This window comes from Bolinopsis microptera, chromosome 7 (assembly GCF_026151205.1).
Source record: "Bolinopsis microptera isolate Bmic1 chromosome 7, MBARI_Bmic_1.0, whole genome shotgun sequence".
Lineage (NCBI taxonomy): Eukaryota > Metazoa > Ctenophora > Tentaculata > Lobata > Bolinopsidae > Bolinopsis > Bolinopsis microptera.
Window position 1 is genome coordinate 14326082 of NC_087078.1, and position 17700 is coordinate 14343781.

General features: G+C 36.3%; 1 protein-coding gene across 1 annotated transcript; it reads right to left on the minus strand.

Annotated features, from left to right (window-relative positions):
• Window positions 1-449: 449 nt before the first annotated feature.
• On the minus strand, window positions 450-17300 carry LOC134817706 (phospholipase ABHD3-like). The gene is made up of 10 exons (XM_063826944.1): window positions 17150-17300; window positions 14775-14839; window positions 13958-14054; window positions 7475-7611; window positions 5792-5921; window positions 5622-5686; window positions 5207-5323; window positions 2007-2120; window positions 1731-1866; window positions 450-1599 (listed from the first exon to the last, which is right to left on the minus strand). Exons 1-10 carry the CDS (start codon window positions 17258-17260, stop codon window positions 1429-1431), a joined length of 1143 nt encoding a protein of 380 aa, XP_063683014.1. The 5' UTR covers window positions 17261-17300; the 3' UTR covers window positions 450-1428.
• Between the last annotated feature and the right edge of the window lie 400 nt (window positions 17301-17700).

The window sequence follows — 17700 nt, forward strand, 5'->3', positions numbered from 1 at the left end:
CTTTCCGTAAAAACCAAAAATAAATCGAACAGCATTGTTCTGGATCTTTTGTAAGTTAAACCATAAAAAACTGAGTTACAGTAGTCTGTATAGAAAAAATGAATGTGGACTAACTGAAATGTTATGTTATGGGAAAACTTCGAACCAATTCCTTTTGGTTTAAATAAAATTCTTGGGAGACAGTGCAGCATTTATTTTAGGATCAAGGTTCATTTGGTGATCAAAAAGGAATCCCAGGTTTTTGGCATTACTAACGGGACTGATAAGATAATATTAAAATGACATCCTCAGAATATTTGGTGCGTTCCCATTTCAAGGGTTGAATCGATGAAATTCTATCACGTTGGAACATTTTATGGTGCAGCTCGATTCGTTTTTATAAAGCTATGGTAAAAAATTTGTAAGGAAATTTTGTCGTGTTTTCAGACTTTGTTGACTCATAAACTTCCGGTTTCTGAATTCGTTTACTAATTCAGGTTTAGTATTGAAAATAAAGTATGGGTTAACTACAAAACAAATAAAAACATCATACAATAGTAAAAACATGGTCCTCAGGCCAAATTACAAATGTGACGTATGCTATTTATTATGCCATGTATTAACCAAATATTTTACCTCAGGTATAATGCTACATAATAACCAGGAGCAGCCTCCCTAATCCCTAACTTTCAATACCCTTAAATTTCATGTTTTGAAGTTATAACTTAATGTCAGTAACTTTGATTACAGCCCCATAAGCAGAGTTTCTTCAAGCAAGTATGTTTGTGACCCAGTTCGTAGTAACAAGATATTAAGCAACACTTTGACGGTTATCAACCAAGTATAAAAATAAAACATTGTAGAAAACCACTCGCAGAGTTTACATACAAAAATTCTAATTGTAGTTACTATAGTAACCTCTCGTACAGTGTATATAAAACTATAACTGTAAAAATCAGTTAAATCATTAAAAAACTTGTAAAAATCAAACATTCAACAATTCCTAGTCTTGGTGACCAAGTTAACAGCTAAGAGCACCAGTTACATTGGTAACGGTGCCAGTAACCATGGTTATCCTAGTTATCTTTTCTAATTTCTAACCGTACTTGAAAAGTATGAAGAAATTAATCGGAGTCGGCAGTGGTATAGGGCCTAATATTAGAACGTAGAGCGATTTACATTTTTAATAAATTAATTGAGTTTATTTACATGGTTCAGTTCTGCTTTAATAAACTTTTAAAATGTACAAATAAACCTGTGATAAATCTCAGATTAAATTTATAAAAAGTTTTTAGTAAAAACTCCGTTATATCACCAATTCATAATTTCATAGCGGTTAAAATCATCCTATCGATAAATGATATTTACAAGGGTAAAATTAGAAGACTATAACACACCCAATCCAAATAAAAAAAATTAAAAATAATTTAGAAATGTACACAAATACCATTACGTCATCAGCTGACGATGAATCATGGATATGACTTGGGAAATTAATGTATCCGTGAAAGTAGTCCGATGGAAAGGCCAGCCTAGACCAGCAAACCCGTAATGCCCTCCAGCTGCAGTACTGACGAGGCAAACGTTGGGATTCTCCTTTACAACGTCAATCGGAAATAGCTGAAATATTTCTGTTGGTCATCGACGCTACAAGTTTCATAGCAACAAATTTGAAACCCTTCCTCAAAAAATGTCAAACAGCTTTTTAGTTTGCAAGCTTTCAAAACTGAACGATTTATATCAAAACTCACTTCTTTTGAATAGCAAGGATCGTCATCAGCGTTCACGCAAATGGTGAAAATTGTGGTCTCCTTAAGACATCGACTAAGACATACGTCTTTGTAATACTCGGTAGAACTGCTATACCCAAACATTGGGGCTATGAACCTGGAATTAAAGATATATAAATAATTAAATAAGGAATGTAGACCAGTAACCCAGGAAAAAGCTGCACCAGCAACAAAAAAGAACGAAATATGTGATCACCACGAAATACAAGTATACTCTATAGAGTCCTTTTTACTTACACATCATCAATATCAGTGAGAGATACACTTTCTGATCGAGATATGCTTCTGAAGAGCTTCTTTTGAGCTTTAGTTTTAAAAACACTACCGTTATTGCTTATCAGCCTTTTTATCCTGAAATAATATTTGTTATATATTCGGATATTTTTCGGTGTCCAAGCCCAGTAGTGAATATTTTGTAATTTCATTTAGCTACTTAAGGATATGCGATGAGAAGCAACAGGCTAGAAAATGAACAACTTCCTAAATTTTCGCAGGATTGCTGACTTAAAAGTCAGCGCAGTTTCTTTAAACTTACAATTGAATTAATAATTCACATAATTCATACGTACAATTTAAAACTAGAGCGCGCGCTCTCTGCGCGTGGTTGCACTGAATGAAAAACTTGAACTTTTCTATACAAAATTGTTTTGGCGCGCTCACACTAGATGAACCAGTTGTAAGTGGTGCCAGTTGGTACCAGCTGATGGGTTTCACTCTCATTTTCATGAAATGTCGCCTAAACTACGTGTAAACTTTGTGTCGAATCAAACAATCGTCCAATTAGTATTCTAATTGTGAACCATATAATAGGATTGAGACATCGTTGCTGTAATTGTCAGTTGAAATGTTTAGCAACAGTCGCCGCTGTGTCTGATTTCTAAATTGGATATTTTGAGGCAGATAATTTGGACAATGTTGCAGTTAGATACACATAGATAAATGGAAGGAACAATACGAATTTTAGTTTTCGTGTCATGCAATGAATGGAGAAACCAACATTTTCCCGCCCTTTCCGTCTCTATAGATTCTGAAGATACGTTGAGTATTTGTCACCATTTGGGGATTCTAGTGACGTCCATCACTGGTGTAGTGGTGTAGTGGACTCTAAACCCTAGATCTATAACATGTCTAATGTCTATTCACAAGCCCTTTAGACAATTGCTATTCTGATTAATGACATTTTGTTGGTTCATACTTCTTGACAAATTGCGATACATTATATTGCAGTAGAAACTTAGAAAATCAAATTAGATTTGAATATTCATTTTTTGTGCCTCATAATTGTTGTTACTTGCACAGCTAATAAAGCAGTTGAAGCAGACTTTTCAACTGAAGCAGACTTTTCAGGGCCGATCTTTAGCGTTAGATTTCTATGAGTATGAATATTGTTTTAAATATGCCGAAAGCCATAAAATATATTTAGAATATATTCAAATTTTCGGCACTTTGTCTTGTTACACCTCCTATTCAGACACTTTCCGCCCAAATCTGTCCCAAGTGCGAATATAAAGAGGAATCTGGGACAATGCCAAGCCAACTCTCAACTTGCAGGAGATTATTTTAACAGCGTAATCTCTGGATCAACACTATCTTTAACTCTGCTACGGACACCAGACGCAACCTTGAGACATACACACGGGCCAGCCTAGCTTCTCAGCTGTCGCAGACTCACTTCAAACTAAGGGCTCATGCTTTATAACTAACTGGTACCACAATCCAAATCCTTACTTATTTAACACCGTATTTCTTTGCTGATAACACTTTTGGTTTTAACCTAAGTGGTAAGGATACAATCTCCATGTGTCTATCCTAAAGATAGGCAATGCACTAGTATACTTCCGAGGGACTACCCACTACAGGCTACAAGGCCAGACTTTCTTAAAATAAAGCTACTGAGAATCCTGGGTAAGCTGTCTATATTTGGTATTTAATAAATATACAGACTTTAGATCACCTACTTTTCTTTACCATATAACGATAAAAATTGGTCGAACAGGGTCTCCCAAAAGTCCGTATACAAACGTTCAGTACATAAAAATACATTTCAGTAAATAAATGTAGCGTTTTATGACAGATCTACACACTGACGAGCCTGCTTTCTCGTAATGTCTCTTTTTTACCTCTTTTTAAAACATGTTTGTTTTCATCACCCCTGTCTAGTGCTCGGCAGACTTTGAAACTATATAATTATACACCGTTTCGTTGCACACATACTTTCTGACAACAGGACGCATACTTTCTGATTTCTTTTAAAACAGGAGATTCTGTTACATTTTTGTGGTATAATAAAGCCTTTTTCGAGTGTCAGCAATTTTTTCATACATTCTGCCATCTAGAATTAATACGGTACATCTTCCTAAATTAATTCAAATGTTAGGAATACATTAATACAACAGTAGCGAGGTATGTAGCGAGGTATGTTAATAATCACAACTTGTACAACTTTGCCAACTCCTTAGCTATTCATTGCAGACAAAACAATGACAACATGAACCTCACAACTTATCAATAGATCCTACATTTTAACACCACGAACCTAAAACGTGTCTCCACACTCACTAAAGTATACACACAAAGTTTTCCAACTCCGAACATGAACAGGAGAAGTGACAATGAACCAACTACACAACAATCAACACTGTCTCCCCGACTACCCTTTCAATACTCCAGGTATTTAGCTAATTTCCAGTCAATTAGAAGGTGGTTAGTTATTAAGTACTGATGAGTACATACCAAAGGCAGAGTGCTAACTTCATATTGTTAAATATATCTACTATTTGTTTCTCTCAAGGTGTAAACTGTAACTGGCCTTGTCATCGGCTATTCTTTTCTCGCAACTTTGTCTTATATATATCATTGGAATTCTGATATCTATTCATAGAAAACTCTAGTTAAAAATTACTTGATCATTGAAAAAATTACATGAATATTTTGTCTGACAAATAGTTGATGCGTGAAGAATAATAATTTGTCAGAACATTGCACTCGGAACATGTACCATCTATCATCATCACTGTACGAGCCTTTTATTAAACAGCATTGAACGATATTTCTCAGACCAGCCTGTCAAAATCCCTGGCTTCCCATTGGTCCATCCAATGTCACGTGATTTAAGGAAGATCAGGGATTGGTCGGTGGAAGTCGGGGAGAGGCACAATGCAGACATCTTATTGTTTCAAATTTACGGACTATTTGGTCACACTGAACAGATCCCTAGCTTACATTATCCAGCTATTGTGAGACTATTATAATAACCAATTAGAGTCATTGTCACAGAACCATGAACTAATATTCTCAATTGTTAAACATAAGGTGTAAACCATGCAACTCATTGGTCTAGACAACTTATTAAAAACTAATGGTAAAACAAAACAATACCAATAATACTAATCATGATCCAGCTCACGTGTTAAAAATACCAGATGTAAAATACTTACTTTTTACCAAAAGGCACGCTGTATAAGAATTTAGCTCGGAGAGCGTTTAGTCGGGTTATTGTCTTCAGGGAGTCGAGAGGAGAGGACAAAATTAACTGTACCATTATTTCTTCTTTCCTACCGGGAGAAAAAACATTTATATTTTAGTACGAATTGTAAAATAATTACAGTACTGTCCTCCACCGCAATGTCCCAAACCCGATAATCCTAGCTGTGATATGCTCATAGACAGAGTGATTACGTATCAATTCTGGACAAATTGAACTACAACTTTCTGCCACTTGTCTCAAGTTAGCCCCCCCCCCCCTCAAGTTAACGCTCATCACCACGACGCTTGCAAAAACTATATCATTCTAAATTTGGAACAAAAATTACATTCTTTGTCCAAAATAAATCTAGAGAGGCTTGAGGTTACCTGTCATATTGATGGAGAGTGTTGCAAGCCACCATTCCTCCAAATGAGATTCCAATTAATCCGTACTGAAATGAATTAATTAGTTCCTAATTACCAACATTAATAACTAATGAAACTTCAATGACATAGCTAAACCTTTTATGTATTATGATCAAGTAACAGCAACTAACGTTAGAGTTAGGATTATTCTCTATAACAGTATCCAGTAACGCTGCTAGACCGTCGTTATATCCCGCACTGAAGAATTTAGCTGTCTTCATACTCATACCACCTTTACCTCTGTCAGTGAATATTATCGGCCTGAAATATTTAACAATAATTAGTTAATTGGATAATCACGATACTAAAGATAGTTAGATTGTTGACACATTCAAGATCTTAATGATAGTATTCCTGAGCGCTGTGCAGTGTGTTCAACAATTTACTTTTGCAATAACTGCAGTGTCACTGACTACTGAATCACAAATCAATTTACAAATCATTTTTAGACACCTTTAATTTCGTCCGATCAAATCAAGTCAAAATACAGGTTTTTTTATAAACGTGATTATAGAGAATATGGGTTAACGAATGAACATTTCATATCACAAGTTTTCGATTAATAATTAATCAAAGCTATTGTTAGATCATATCTCTATAATATGTATCTGATCTCATATTTACAGTGAAGGTAGAGACTCATTGGCAATTAAACCGAGTCAAAAGGTGCCCTAGAAAAAGTCTGTCCCTATTGAATGACATTTTTTACGAATCAGCGCAGCTAAATTTGTTGAAGTATTTGTAGAGAGTAGGTCACACGATCGATAATACATTCTTCTCACTTATTCAATAATTTTCCGATAATTAGGAGATAAGACTTTAAGTCTAGATTACTACATTATAGCCTCAATTGGATTATGTCTGGCTAAAACCATCTCCTGACACTCGCTAGGAATATTAGTTGATAATATGAAGCTTTATCAAAATTCAAAACCAACCGAGGTAGCTGGTTGAATGACTATATGATTATGATTTACAAGAAATTTAATCGCAATTTTAATGTGAAACCCTTGTGAAATGCACGAGTCCAACACCTGAACATTAGGTCTAAACATTAAAATTGAAATGCCAAATCTAGATTCGACGGGGGATAATCTGATTACAAAATTGTGTCCCCCATATAAATTTGGTTATGACAGAACATTCATAACAAATCGTTAGTCCGTGAAGAAAAGTAGGTTCCTCAAGAATTACTGATCCCCAGCTAGATAATCACGTGGTTCCCAATTATTCCTTATTAGGCATTCACGTGGCCACGGCTAAATAACATTCTTTACTCGAATTTGGTCAAATTTTCGTAAGAATTACTGAAATATAAAAATTTAAGATGTGTAAGTCAGTGGACTGTTAAACGGTGAAATGTAATGGAATTTGGCAGGAAGTGGTTTGACAATTCATTAGATTATCAGTCCCATTATTAATAACTCTCTAATTAAATGGTGCGGTTCAAATTTCGTTATTTGAGATTCCAGTTAGATACACAGATTTGTATCCGGAAATATGGGTCGTGAACAGCCACTATGTGACAACCACTATTATACAGCCATTATATGTCTTAAAGAAACTGTATCTGCACAATACAGCCTTTTTGCGAAATTATTTTTTGTAGCAAAAGAATCATCACGAGGTTTTATGGAAGTTGTAAAAGAAAGCCTGTAAAATAAAGCCTGTAAAAGTGTTTACTCCTAATTTATAAGGTATCGCTAGCTCAACTCCACAACGTCAGGTCAAGTAAGTCAAATAAAATAAAACGTCCGATTTGTTGTGTTAAAATTAATGGGATTTTAACAAAGCGTCCTAAAATAAAGACTTACCAAACATTACACTTTGCTAGAGTCTCTGCCAGGTGTAATACGTATGGACTTTTGTGGTCCCCTGTGTATCCAGGAACAATGACGAAGATCAACTTCTTATCTATCCCACAATCTTCCGTAGGCTCACTGTACGATACCTGAGAGTAAAGTTATTTGTTTATTATAATAAACTTAATAATAAGAAACTGAATAATTTCGTAACCTAGCAGCTTAGTAATTTAGTAACTTGGTAACTTAGTTACGCAATATGTTTGTAGTCGATGAAGATACCGCGGTTATTGCAATGGATATGAAGCCTTTACATTGTAGACAGTCGAATGGAATCGGGAACGACTTATATCAAACTTGTAACTTCTTGGTCACCATCTCAGTAAGCGACGTAGCGACCGCTACTAAACAAATTATCTAGTAAACTGCACACGCACCACACTATGGCTCTATTGGTGAAGACTTTCAATAATAAAGAATATACAGATTTTGTTAACCATAATTAACTTAGGGAACTGTAATCACAGACATATTGAGAAAAATTTTGGTTAGTTGACTAGAATTGTGGTAAGTAAGATTTTACTGTAGCAAATATTTTAAAAGCCACGATAGTTTTTACAAGTTCAAGTTAGGCTCATTTACAGTTGTCAGCATTAGACAACTTGGCATATAAAAGTTAAAACGAAGATTTTAAAATTTGATTCGAAATCTTGATATGAAACCTGATAGGAAACCTCTTCGTTATACGACAAAAACTTTTTATCGCACGACAATTATTTTTCATAATTAAATAACATTTGAGATAACAACAATTTATTCTCGAAGGTTTTTTGTGGCATATCTACTTCCAATAACTCGTTTCCCCATCTTCTTAGTATCCACAAATTTAAAATATATTTCACAGTAAAAGAAGTCCCCGCACACTTAGGCAAGACCCATACACCAAGATGGTATTTCTATTTTGAAATTTTCAGCATTCGGGAATAATTTTTAACAAAATTTAAATATCCAATATAGCTGGGTAGAATAATAAGTTGTCGGCATATTATCAAAGTCAAGTGCTGAGTACGTGACAGGAATTTCCCCAGCAGAAAGGATGAAGCCACAAGAAAGTTAAACTGGATAGATACGCTTCATTACCCTCGACCTTATGTGGGTTTAAGTTATATTAATATACCGCATAGTTAGTTTTATTAGGTATCCCACACTGCGACTTCTTATCAATTAACCTCAAACCGAAAGTATCGCACCGAAAGTCTAGGCTTTGATCTTTTATGCGTCACAAAAATGCATGTATCAATCTCGTGACAGATAAATGTGCTTCTGCAAATTTTGCCACTTACGTACTTTTAGGAAAGTATCACTTTATTAAGAGAAAAGCCCATCTCTTGTGACAAATTGTAAGATGACGTCAGCGATTATTGATGACTGCACCCATTACAACCTCACTGGAATAATATGTTGAAACTATTTACCTTCCCACATATTTACTTTCATTAACATGCACTCAGAAGAACGTTCGTGTAATTCAAACTTGTGGTTTATGACGTCACTGTGACAGAAACATCATGCAGTCAATTGTAACATCTCGTCCCACACCCCCAAATTCTTTACAAAGTTAAACCCCGCAGAACTGTGACGTCACTCCGGAATCTAGCACGAACTTGTCCACAAATGTGCTGCACGTGTATTATCAAGTAGAGTTAGACCCTTACGTAATAAGGTCTATAATTATCAGCAGGAAGTTGTATTATTAACTTTTTGATGGGCAGGAAGTTATATTATTAACTTTTAACCAAGGTTATCCCGATGTACCCATATTCTACCAGGATCCTATATATAGACCGGAAGGATAATATCCGGGATTGCACGTGATCTAATAATTACCAATAAATGCACGTGCAGCAATGTAGTGATCATGCTTACAGCCGGTACCACAATTTCCGCGAGTTGTTAAAGTTTTCTGAATCTAGACGAGGCGGACGGAGAGAGAGACACAATAAAGCGTATGTGAGAAGAGTGAGACTAGAAGAGGGGTGGCAAGACACTTGAAGTAGGGTGGAAGTAAGGACGTAATGGGTTACTGTCATTATTATATGACGAGTCCATTAAAGAGGTGAAGATTAAAGTTCCGGTCTTATTTCCGTTCAAGCAGTACCTGACGTCATGTCGCAAATGTTAAAGTCAAGAAATGTTTCTTCAAGACAGGATCAAAGAGACCGATTTGGTAAAACATTAGTAAGGCAAGAGTAAGGCAAGAGTGTATGACTGTATTGCAAAGTGTAGATATACACGAACGTGCAGAAATATATGGAAATATACACTAACCGCAGAAATTTCTCCTTGATTTGCTCATATTTTCGTTTTTTGGGAGCTGGCAAAGTTTTTCAGGTTCAGTTTTTCAAGCACTAAGAAGAGATGGAACTGGGTGTTGCTCTGGAAACCCGGATGGAACACTCGTTAATTATTATCTAGATTTAGACGGGCACCCTCATACTCTAATTTTGGTATACTGTCCTCCCAGTAAAAGGTTTGTAAGATGATAAGTGGTCGGTTAACAATAATTATTACATAACCTGGTTGTCCCCTATCAAATGCCGCCCGGATCAGGTGACGTATTCTTGGAGCACCTCCTAGATCTTGATCCAGGAGAATTCCCGAAATTAATCTTAGTTACTGTAACGAAATTAAATATGGGGTACTGTCCACACTGATCTAGATTTAGCAGGCACCTATCGACATTGCAATTTACCATTCTAGTTTTACATCCAACACAACAAATAATAATGATTGTAGCGCTTATAAACAGTCGGTGTATCTTGATCCAGATTAGATTAGGATAAGTGGTAAGGTTACAAAACAGCTTATGATTTGAGGGGGGTTCAGTTGTTACAGACTGTGTTTTACACCGAGTCATTGCTATATTAGATTACACTAACACCCCAGTAGTATTATAACATCACCCGGGGTATGTTAGGAAGCCACACTCGACACACTACGAGCCCCAAATAGCAACAAGTTAGTGTAACATTAGTTTTAAGACTAGATTCTCCAAATCTACATTATTATAGAGAGACTAGGCAGTAGGCAGGGAGGGTTACTGTTAGTGAGGAGCAGGTTACTGTTAGTGGGGAGCAGGTTACTGTTAGTGGGGAGCAGGTTACTGTTAGTGGGGAGCAGGTTACTGTTGGTGGGGAGCAGGTTACTGTTAGTGGGGAGCAGGTTACTGTTAGTGGGGAGCAGGTTACTGTTAGTGGGGAGCAGGTTACTGTTGGTGGGGAGCAGGTTACTGTTAGTGGGGAGCAGGTTACTGTTGGTGGGGAGCAGGTTATTGTTAGTGGGGAGCAGGTTACTGTTGGTGGGGAGCAGGTTATTGTTAGTGGGGAGCAGGTTACTGTTGGTGGGGAGCAGGTTACTGTTAGTGGGGAGCAGGTTACTGTTGGTGGGGAGCAGGTTATTGTTAGTGGGGAGCAGGTTACTGTTGGTGGGGAGCAGGTTATTGTTAGTGGGGAGCAGGTTACTGTTGGTGGGGAGCAGGTTATTGTTAGTGGGGAGCAGGTTACTGTTGGTGGGGAGCAGGTTACTGTTAGTGGGGAGCAGGTTACTGTTAGTGGGGAGCAGGTTACTGTTAGTGGGGAGCAGGTTACTGTTGGTGGGGAGCAGGTTATTGTTAGTGGGGAGCAGGTTACTGTTGGTGGGGAGCAGGTTATTGTTAGTGGGGAGCAGGTTACTGTTGGTGGGGAGCAGGTTACTGTTGGTGGGGAGCAGGTTACTGTTAGTGGGGAGCAGGTTACTGTTAGTGGGGAGCAGGTTACTGTTAGTGGGGAGCAGGTTACTGTGAGTGGGGAGCAGGTTACTGTTAGTGGGGAGCAGGTTACTGTTAGTTGAGAGCAGGTTACTGTTAGTGGGGAGCAGGTTAGTGGGGACGTGTAGAATAGCAGTGTGTAAGGTAACCTGATTAGCGTCCCCCTAAAGTTAGAGGCACCCTCTGGTCTACCGGACTACAAACTTTCAATTTACATCTGATTAGAGCTGGTAATTCTAGAAGATATTATCGGATCACGGATCTTATATTTACCATTACTGACTACTTTCAGGATGACGCAAGTTCTACGAGAATTAAACATGAAATTTGGACATTCTTAGGGTTTTCACGATTTGAAGAAGTTAAGTCACAATGATTACCGAGGTTAATAAAATATTGGCGTGCAATTGATTTGACTGGGATGCTCAAAAAATTGCGTTGTTTTAGACCCTAGCTAAACGGTACGTGACCCTATAATTTCTCGGCTCCCAAATCTCTAATTTGGATCGCCAGATCCTTGATTTCGTTTTTCTGACGTGGCGGTTCACGGGTTCATGTGATCCCAACAGTAAATCAAACTACGTATTAAGCAGATATAAACGGGCGTGAAGTCTGGATTACTTCAATCGAGATCAAAGTGAAGTCGGCACAAAGTAGGGAAATACCGACAGATCAAAGTAGTGAACAAGTGTGACACAAGAAGGGTGGAATTCGGAACAAGCCGCACACTTGACAATTTGTCAGGATTTGTCAGGGCTTTATACAGATAAGCCACACTTTTATTATATAAAGATGTAACAATGTCAATATTCTGGTCTCAAAGTGGAATTTCAGGGGCCTCAAAATGGAATTTTGGAACACGGCTTTAGTCCGAACACTGGTTTAGTCCGAATTTAGTTACGAAAAATAAGACTATTGTTCGAGCTGGAAATCAGATCCGAATAACCACTGTTGTCTGAATACGAATCTTATCCGAATTTTTACTTGCTTATTGTGACCCGGTATATTTTTATTGATCCTTATAAATAAGATACTTATTTGATAAAAAGAATCGACTTGAAAATTTTAGAATACCAAGTTGGCCGGCAAATAATTCTTGCAATATTTTCTAGACAAACCCCCACATCCCCTACACCCCAATCACTATCTTATATTATATATTAATAGAAAGCCCGTGGTAACAGGGACGAAGCTAGTAGTATTCTTTGAAAGAAAGTTTTAATTGCATCAAAAATATCCATCCCAACCGAAGATACAGCCGATTTAAATATAAAACACTTTAAACACAACGTAATTAACACAAAACCGATCAAAATGACGTTAAAACAATCTTTGCACGTGCATGTGTGCATTAAAACACCGTTGCTATGGAACGTTTTGGTTGTTACCTAAATTTCTATTTTTCGTCTAATTTGCACGTGGGCGGTCGTACATAAATACATTCTACAAAAACAATTCTCTGAATTGTAATAGAGACTAGAAAGCCCGTGGTAACAGGGACGAAGCTAGTAGTATTCTTTGAAAGAAATTTTTAATCGCATCAAAAAATATCTATCCCAACCGAAGATACAGCCGATTTAAATATAAAACACTTTAAACACAACGTAATTACCACAAAACCGATCAAAATGACGTTAAAACAATCTTTGCACGTGCATGTGTGCATTAAAACACCGTTGCTATGGAACGTTTTGGTTGTTACCTAAATTTCTATTTTTCGTCTAATTTGCACGTGGGCGGTCGTACATACATACATTCTACAAAAACAATTCTTTGAATTATAGTAGAGATATATCATTATTAGTACTCAACAACATTTAGTGATATGTAAATTGTAAGGGTTAAGGTTCTTTTTATTCGCATGTTTTTATCAGCCTTCTTCCTACAGGTAGTAGTATAGTATACTTATACGCAAGGATCGACCGTGACCGCTTTTTTGGGCGGGCCCGGGACTGGAAAAAAGTGCCGGGACCGGGAATAAGACCGGGACCGGGAATAAGACCGGGACCGGGACCGGGAATACGACCGGGACCGGGATTAAGCCGGGATTGGGACTGGGATAGAAGCTAACAAAAATTGTACTTTCAATATTTTTTGATCTTATAATGTATAATGGCGTTAGGTGCAGTATCCGCTACTTATTACAAGAACAAGCACAGCTTACCCAACAAACCAGCTATCAACCCTGACACTACAACCTTGGTATCCTTACTGATTACAATTACAATTAGCACAAGCACAGTTGATTAATTGGTAAATAATTTTGCTTGAAACTTCAGTTTTTTTAAATCGTTCATTTGTGCAAAAAAAATTTCGATAATCTAACAAAATTAGCAACAATTTTTTTAAAACCTAGAAAAAAATCCCGGTTCGGTCCCGGTAAAAATTCGGCATTTTAGCTGGGACAGGGATTCCCAGTCCCGACCGATTTTTGACTGGGATTAAGCTGGGATCCCGGTCGAACCTCGCTTTAAATACGTAATATTGAAACCTTCATTCTATGATTTCGAGCAAAGATATTTCCTATTTTTCTACTACTTCAGAGTCTAGGGGAAGATAACAGAAAATAACGCTGACGTAAGAATTAGAGCTAAGCTCAATGCAGTGTAGAGAAAGTTTTACCAGAGCGGCGACCAGATATATAAGGAACTAGAAAATATATTATTGTGTTGAAAAAGTGTTAAAATTACCTCTCCTCCGTCCGGGAGATGAATTGTGATGGTTTTGGTGACGAGTTTGGTTGTGATCAATAGGTCGGAGAGCTCTGTAGTGAGCGATTGTAGGTCTCTGAAATTAATACTAAGTTAGACTTGCTGTGATTGATACCCCGAATTAAAATAAATGTTTTATTATTATTAATAACCTCTCATTAATTAAGATAAGAGTACGTTCACTAAGTAGCATAATGACTCAATCTAATCGATAGGAAACAATAAGTTATCATATAATATACACAAGTTAATTTATTCTTCATATCCTAAATTAAGTAAACTCAGGAACTAGGCGATTAAGCTTCGACGTAAGTTTCAATGAAAACGCTTAAGAAGTTAACACAAGTTTAAGAAACCGCCGCAGAAGTTACCAGAAGAGAATATGAAATTTCTGAATTACTGCTCGACGATACCTAGTTACTCTTGATTGTCTACTCAACATAATCACAAAGGTCTAATTAGCGCTCCTGGTGACACCTCATTTTTTACAATCGTCAAGAAAAGTGATTTTACGCTTTACGTTGTTACAACTATTAAAGTTGGTTATTTAATTCAATTAGTCAAGGAGGTCAAGGCGTGACATAATCATGATCAAAGTCACAACTTACATGTACTTGTTACATTTCAGTAAAACAAGCAAATTACCTAATACCTTAGGAACATTCAATTCAGTTTACATTTTATGGTGATGAACATCCTATATCACACTAACGGAGACGACAAATCAATTTATTGTTCTAAATTCTAAAAACTTTCATAAATGTAAGACAAAATTAGATTTATAAATCATACTCACGGTTGAGCAAATAGGAAACTGGGGTAGAACACTTCTGAGAGAACGGAGCAACATTCCGATAATTTCTGAAATGAAGGAGAATTAGAAAATCTGGAAGAAAGTCTTTGTAACCCCTTACAACACAAACCAACTTATCCTCAGATCTTCAATGGCGGTTAAATTGTCTAAGCTGTTACTTTCAGATATATTTTTAGATGTCACATACAACCCATTAATATTTAGGTAGATGTGAATTTCACATTGCTTAAAATTATCAACTATTCCAGAATAATTTCCCAGATTAAAAGTAGAGTACTGATATTTTACCGATCTTGTGACTGAGTCATAATAAGTATGGTGTTATAGGAAATAGCGATATGCTAGTAGTTTCATAACTACTCCGAGTAAGGTGTTAAACGACCAATGGAATGCAATGTTTTCTATCCGTGTTGCTAGGTGACTAAACTCTGTCAGAAAGTACTGTTACTAAAAATTGCACGTGCATAGTCTCCCACTCTGTAGCGACACTTCGCCGATTGTTCTAGAGGGACACGCCCCCGTTTACATATACCAGATACCTTGCACGTGAGTATTTCATAGCAGGAAACTTTACCTAATTCCTTGTGACCTGTATGATACATTCACCAAATTGTTACATTCCAACTTATTAACATTGATGGTTGGAATAATATTATGACCTAATTCCTGTCTAGTCAAGGATTTTCCGGGGGTATAAAGGCCCAATACCGTAATGTAAAATAGTGGCTTCGACTGTTCAGCAAGTTCATGATTTATCTATAATTTTCTTACTTCTAAAATATTTTAAATGACAATCTGTTGTAAAATGTCGGCGTGGGTAAGTTAAAGTTTAAAATAATGTGTCGATGTACTTAACATGCGATTTGCGAAACTACAAGTTTATGATACAAATCTAATATTAGATCGAATCACAAATTGATTGAAATATGAATTTTTGTCCTCTTTAATGTGACAACATGATGAGATTTACCCTAAAAATAGGTTAGAGAAATTACATGGTAAAAAGAGCATATTCCTAGAAGTCGTATGGTTTGTAAGAAGATCACTTCTGAGTCTGGTTTTCAAATTTCCATGTCTGGAATCAGACTGGCTTCCAAGGACAGACACACCGAGTAAGCATGCGCTGGAACCTGCACCTATCGCAGACTGGGGGAAATTAAAACTTTTAGATTCACCTAGCTTTCTAGGGACGTGTCCTTCATTACTACATTATATGAGCTATTATTCAAAACATTCCTAAGCATGTTTATATGGGTTCATCTATCAGAGCTTCAGAACACGACTCATCATATTACTCTTCAACGACTAAACTGCCTGCTACCATTGCGAGTACACCTAACTTATTGTAATATTGAATATTGCTTAGCAATAAATTTCTGTGATCAAATAGAAGATAAATTGGCCGTCTTGTCAAGCTCAACAATAAAATAAGACAGAACAGATTATTTATATATAATTATATATGGATGGTAACATTTGTTGCCTAAAGCTCCTAATTGAGCTGATCATGTTGTCTCCAGTGCTCACTAATTTGTTGAACCCTTCACTCATCCGTGAAGATGCTCTGAACTAAATGCCATGATCTAGGTTTACCGGCCTCACAAACAATTAAAAGCAGAGAATATATAATTATATATGGATGGTAACATTTGTTGCCTAAAGCTCCTAATTGAGCTGATCATGTTGTCTCCAGTGCTCACTAATTTGTTGAACCCTTCACTCATCCGTGAAGATGCTCTGAACTAAATGCCATGATCTAGGTTTACCGGCCTCACAAACAATTAAAAGCAGAGAATATCTAGTTACAACGCCATACAAGACGTCTATATATTCCTCCTATGCAGCATTCAAAATTCCAAGATATAACATCATATTCAGTAGTACCCTCTCATCACTTGGGGCTGAGAAAATTGTTTCGGGATAGGTTGTGTGAGGACTATGTTGGATCCCTCTACATTACTGGTAATCTGTTATCCATTACTTAATCCATTTACTTTTCTGTGAGAAAAAAGCCGAAGTATTTGACTTTAACTTAATGCAAACCTTATCTTGAACTTTTAGAAGCTTGTAATTATTATTCAATTTTGGATGCAAACGATATTTAAATTTAATTCCTCGTAGTTGTATTTTTAAATAATTGTTATATTATTAATATCGGTTAAATTAGTAATACAAGTTGAATAATGTGATAATATTAGAAAAACAGTCATCAAGTATACCATTTACTAATGCGCTATATTTGAAATATGTTTTCAGCAGTGTCGTGCTGTTACAATTGGAAATTGATTGAATAGAATGAAATATAGGCTGGACATTCAACCCCAAAAATGTAAAAATATATAATCTTAAGTTCTCACCTGTGCTAGTTGTGATGAGGGAGAAGCAACTATACAGGGTCTTTTACACTTGGTGAGATAGTAACACACATAAAACCCCATAAACATCAGGGTGAAATAAACGTAGAACATGTTTTCTTAAACTATACTCCATAACCATGCTACCATAACTATTGAGACACAAAGGAGTTAGAAATAAAACATTGGGTACTTGAAATAAATAAATAAATCTCTGTATGAGATTATAACATTTTACACAAGAGCAAGAGTAAAGTAGTTCATTTTTTCACAGGAGGGAAAAGGAAAGGGGCAGTAGTGATCTGAACACTCAAGAAACAATTACATTTTTACCTAAAATATCAAGCCAAAAACATGATCGTCAAAATTTATTTCTCTGCCGATATTTTATCACTTTGGGCTATACTTATTGACAGATTTTTTGGTCCGAAAATTTAATTTTTAGGCGTAAATTAAAATTGGTTCTTCGATGATAGAATTTCTGATAGAATTTCTTACAATGCAATATAAATTTAACTTATCAATCGAATATTATTCATTATATTTTGTGACGA

Bases quoted from the DNA above. Each gene is read 5' to 3' on its own strand.
- LOC134817706 (XM_063826944.1), bottom strand. From the start codon at position 17,260: ATGTTCTACGTTTATTTCACCCTGATGTTTATGGGGTTTTATGTGTGT. The intron at 14,055-14,774 runs GTGAGTATGATT...TATTAATTTCAG, and splicing joins AGTTTCCTATTTGCTCAACC to AGACCTACAATCGCTCACTA. The intron at 5,922-7,474 runs GTAAGTCTTTAT...TAAATATTTCAG, and splicing joins CTAGCAAAGTGTAATGTTTG to GCCGATAATATTCACTGACA.